Source organism: Fonticula alba (genome assembly GCF_000388065.1).
Source record: "Fonticula alba strain ATCC 38817 unplaced genomic scaffold supercont2.2, whole genome shotgun sequence".
NCBI classification, from domain to species: domain Eukaryota; order Rotosphaerida; family Fonticulaceae; genus Fonticula; species Fonticula alba.
Genome location: NW_009242972.1, coordinates 2,550,882 through 2,554,666, shown reverse-complemented (window position 1 = coordinate 2,554,666; position 3,785 = coordinate 2,550,882). Strand labels below are relative to the sequence as shown.

Genomic DNA, 3,785 nt, shown 5'->3' with positions numbered 1-3,785 from the left:
GGGGGGGGGGGGGGGGGCGGAGCGGTATTGGGAAGCGAGGGGATGGCTTGCAGAAGGGGCTGGCAGAGAAAGTGCAGGAGGAGGGGTAATGGGCTAGTTCCATGGCTGGACACAAAAAGCGCAGGGCCCAAAAAGACTGGCCAGCTCGGGAGCGAGGGGAACGAGAGCAAGGACTCGCCATCCCACACATGGCTCACCATTCGGGCCTTGTCCTCGAGCAGTAGTCCCCCCTCCCATGGTCCGATCAACACTCGAGGGGGAGGGGGCGGACGTGCGATATGTGCCAGGAGGCCCATTACTGCGTGACTGGGAGAAAAGTGATCGGGTCGCCCCCTGCCAGTTTCCGCCGCCCCGAAACACAAGCCCAGGTCCAGGCAAGTCCATGTGCCCCGACCAGGTGCCAACGCCTCGTAAGCAGCCGCCTCGCCCGGCTCACCACGCCCCATTCGGCACCAACTGTTGAGGAAGAAAAAAAGATGAGTAGGGAGATGGCCGCACACACACACCATGCGGCGAAAGCGGCAAGAAAACAGTGCATTGGAAGACAGTGTATTTCCCTGAAGAGGGACAAGAACAGGCTATAACAGAGGCAGGAAGGTATGTGAGGGGAGAGAGAGGGGAGAAAACTCCGTTCCCCTCTCCCATGTGTGTAGTAGTAGGGGGAGAGGGATAGAGAGATAGGTAGGTGGGCTGAAGTCGGATGCAGCAGGAAGAAGAGGCTGAGGCCAGTCCCGAACGGCCTTTCACTTCCCTCGCCAGATCCCGTCTAAGAGAAGAGAGGAAGGAGCTGGGGAGAACAAGGACGGGAAGAGAGAGAGAGAGAGAGAGAGAGAGTGGGGGGGGGGAGGGGGGAGGGGAAAGAGAGCAGGAAGAGAAAGAAGGGACATGGTCAGACGCGACACACAGAACGCCGCTCGGTGCCTCTCCCCGACCGCTGCCCCCTCCTCCGTGGAGGGGAGGACACCGAGTGGGAGAGAGAGAGAGACAGTGAGACGGCACACTGCTCCACTTTACGAGGAGGGAGCACCAGCGCCAGGAGCACCGCCGGCCGCTCCGGGAACTGAGGTCGTGGCGACAGGCGAGGTGAGGGCCGCCGCGGCGGCCTGCGCTCCTGCTGTCCCGACTGCCGTCCGAGCCAGGTAAGCGGCCTTCACATCATCCGGAAGATACCCCCGGTTGGAGAGATTGCGGAACTTGTCCTTCAGATCGACGCTTGTCCGGTAGGTGGGGAAGTCGTACTCCTTGAGGATCTTGGTCCAGGCCGGGCCATACCGGCGGTAGCCATCCACCAGCTTGGTCTCCTCCTCCTTGCTGAAGGGGGGATTGGTGCGACGCTGCGGGGCCGGCGAGCTGGCCTTGTCCTTCTCCTTGCTGGTCGAAGTGGCCTGCGACGGGCTGCTCAGGGAGTTGAGAGCGGCCTTGAAGTAAATGCTGCTGTTGTTGGTGCTATTGACGGAGGTGGTGCCACCGCGCGCGGCCGTCCCGCCGGATACCGGGGTCTTGCCCGCGCGCCGGCGCTTGCTCGCCGAGAGGGGGGTGGTGGGGCTGGAGCCACCTTGGGAGGAGGTGGAGGCAGATCCACCGGTCGAGCCCGGAGGGAGCACTGCCCCGGGCGAGCGCATGCCGCTGCCCACATCCGACATGTCGCCACCGTGGACCCCCGGCGGGACACCCACGCCGTCCGGGCCGACGGTGCCACCCCCCGGCGGGATATAGTGATCACGATGGAAGAGGCTGCCATCCGGGCGAGCCACCCCCGGAGGCAGCGGACCACCAGGCGGCGGGTGCCCGGTACGGAAGACATCCCGAAGGGCCTTGGTCGAGGACAGAAGCGAGGAGGATGGCTCGGCCAGGGCGCCGGGCGTGTTGGAACTGGACAGAAGATGCCGCATGAGCGACGATCCGACCATGTTCTGGGCGTCTGGACCATCTGGCAGGGGCATCGGCGGGGGAGGGACCTGCTGGGGGGGCGGCGGGGGGGGCGGCACGGCAGCCGCCTGTGGGGCTGGCAGAACCGGCGCGAAGGAAGGCGGTGACCCGGCAAAGGCACCGGCCACGCCTCCCGGCGAGGTGGCCACCCCACCGGCGACCATGGAAGCCGACGGCGGCATGGGCAACGACTCACCCATGGCTGGCAGTGGCGGGCCAGGGGGCCCGGGCGGAGGCCCATGCATGTCGGCCGGCTTGTAGCTGAGCGACATCGGATCCTTGTTGGTGATCTCCACCAGGACCTCGCGCATGAAGAGACAGGCCATCTCGAAGGCATTGTAGTCCAGGAATTCCGACTGGAGCTTGACAATGGCCGCCGGCATGGTCTTGGTGACGGAGGCATGCTCCAGGCTGCCGGAGATGAAAATCAGCAAGGGGTCCACCACCCGAGGGAAGAGCCCGCGCACATCGTGCATGGACTGTGCCAGGAGCTGCTGCAGGGTGGGCGGATCGATGTCGGGCGTAGCCACGCTGAGGAAGGTCTGTGAAGGAGGGGGCACGAGGGGGCGGCGAGAGGGAGAGAGTCGGTGAGCGGAGGCCACAAAGGAAGGTGGAAGGAGATGGAGGGAGAGGGGCATGGGGGGGGGGGGGGGGGGGGAGCGAGAGGGGGATACCTGGATGGCCAGGCTGGCCAGCATCATGGCCAAGTTGGACTGCTCATTGAAGACAAACTGGGGATTGTAGAAAATGCTGGATAGGTGGATCTCGTTGACGATGGTGCGCAGGGCGCTCAGCAGGTGGGCAAAAGACCAATAGCCAATCCCCTTGCGTGCGCGGCTCAATGCGTCCAGAGACTCGAGGGCCCGGATGCGGCGAGACAAGCCCGGCTGCGTGGACTCGAGGAGAGTGCTGTTGACATCACTGGCGAGCATGAAGGCTGCGAGGAGACCAAGGAGGGTGGTGATGATGGCGCCGGGGGTGAGAAGAGAGGGGGAGGGGGGGGAGAGAGAGAAAGGAAAAGAAAGCCGGAGGGAAGGCAGATGTAGGAGGGCTCGGCCGGGGGGGGGGGGGGGGGGGGGGGAAGGGGCACCCGGAAGGGGGCCACAAAAAAAGAATGGGGTAGAAAAAAAGGGGGGGTGGGGGGGGGGGGCGTTGGGGGTGTGCGTCCTGCAGTGCGTTTCCTAGGAAATAGAAAGAAAGTGTTGTCGCGAAGATCCCACGTCCTTGCACTTTTCTCTCATTAAGGCTGAACTCGGGAAGGCTGGTCCTTCAGCAGGCGCACGGAATCCGGGATGGACGGGTTGTGCGAGGGAGCCACCCAGAGCGAGGCCGCCCGATGGCAAAGGTACTCCAGGGTGCCGAGGTCCCGGTCATTGTACTCGGGCGGCTTGGCCGAGAAGAGACCCGGGTGGGAGTATGCCCCCGGTGGGGGGAAGGAGGAGGTGGGGAGGGGCTGTGGGGCCTGAATGGTGTATGCCTGGTTGCCGGCAGGATGCGGCACCAGCGGGATGGATGAAGGCAACAAAGCAGAAACGAAGGAGGGGGTGAACCCTGGAGAGGGGAGAGCAGGGGGGGAAAGAGAGGGAGGGGGAGGGCGGAGGGGGAGGAGGGGAGGAGGCGTGAGATGGCTGCAAGAAGAGGGCAGAGGGTCCAGGGGGGGCAAGGGGGAATGGCGGGGAGGCGAAGTGAGGAGAGAAGGGGAGGAGAGACCAGAACCAGGGGGAGGGCTGGTGCGGAGAAGGGAGAAGGGAAGGGGGATAGATGTGGTAAAAGGGGAGGGAGGAGGAGGCAACGGGGGCCGACAGTGGGGGGAGGGGAAGAGGGGGGGGGGGAGGGAAAACGGGGTAACCCGGCTC

At 64.8% G+C, this 3,785-nt stretch overlaps 2 protein-coding genes across 2 annotated transcripts in view; both read right to left on the bottom strand.

The window, feature by feature from the left end:
- Positions 1-1,010: 1,010 nt before the first annotated feature.
- On the bottom strand, positions 1,011-2,861 carry H696_01552 (hypothetical protein; the record flags this gene model as incomplete). The annotated part of the gene is made up of 2 exons (XM_009495451.1): positions 1,011-2,471; positions 2,604-2,861. The coding sequence occupies 2 exons, from the start codon at positions 2,859-2,861 to the stop codon at positions 1,011-1,013; spliced, it is 1,719 nt and encodes a 572-aa protein (XP_009493726.1).
- Positions 2,862-3,169: 308 nt separating this feature from the next.
- Positions 3,170-3,785, bottom strand: part of H696_01551 (hypothetical protein) — a gene marked incomplete at both ends in the record, with an annotated part of 2,308 nt that continues 1,692 nt past the window's right edge. Inside the window, one exon of the mRNA XM_009495450.1 lies at positions 3,170-3,480. Coding sequence (XP_009493725.1) covers positions 3,170-3,480 — 311 coding nt within the window. The remainder of the gene's footprint in view (positions 3,481-3,785) is intronic.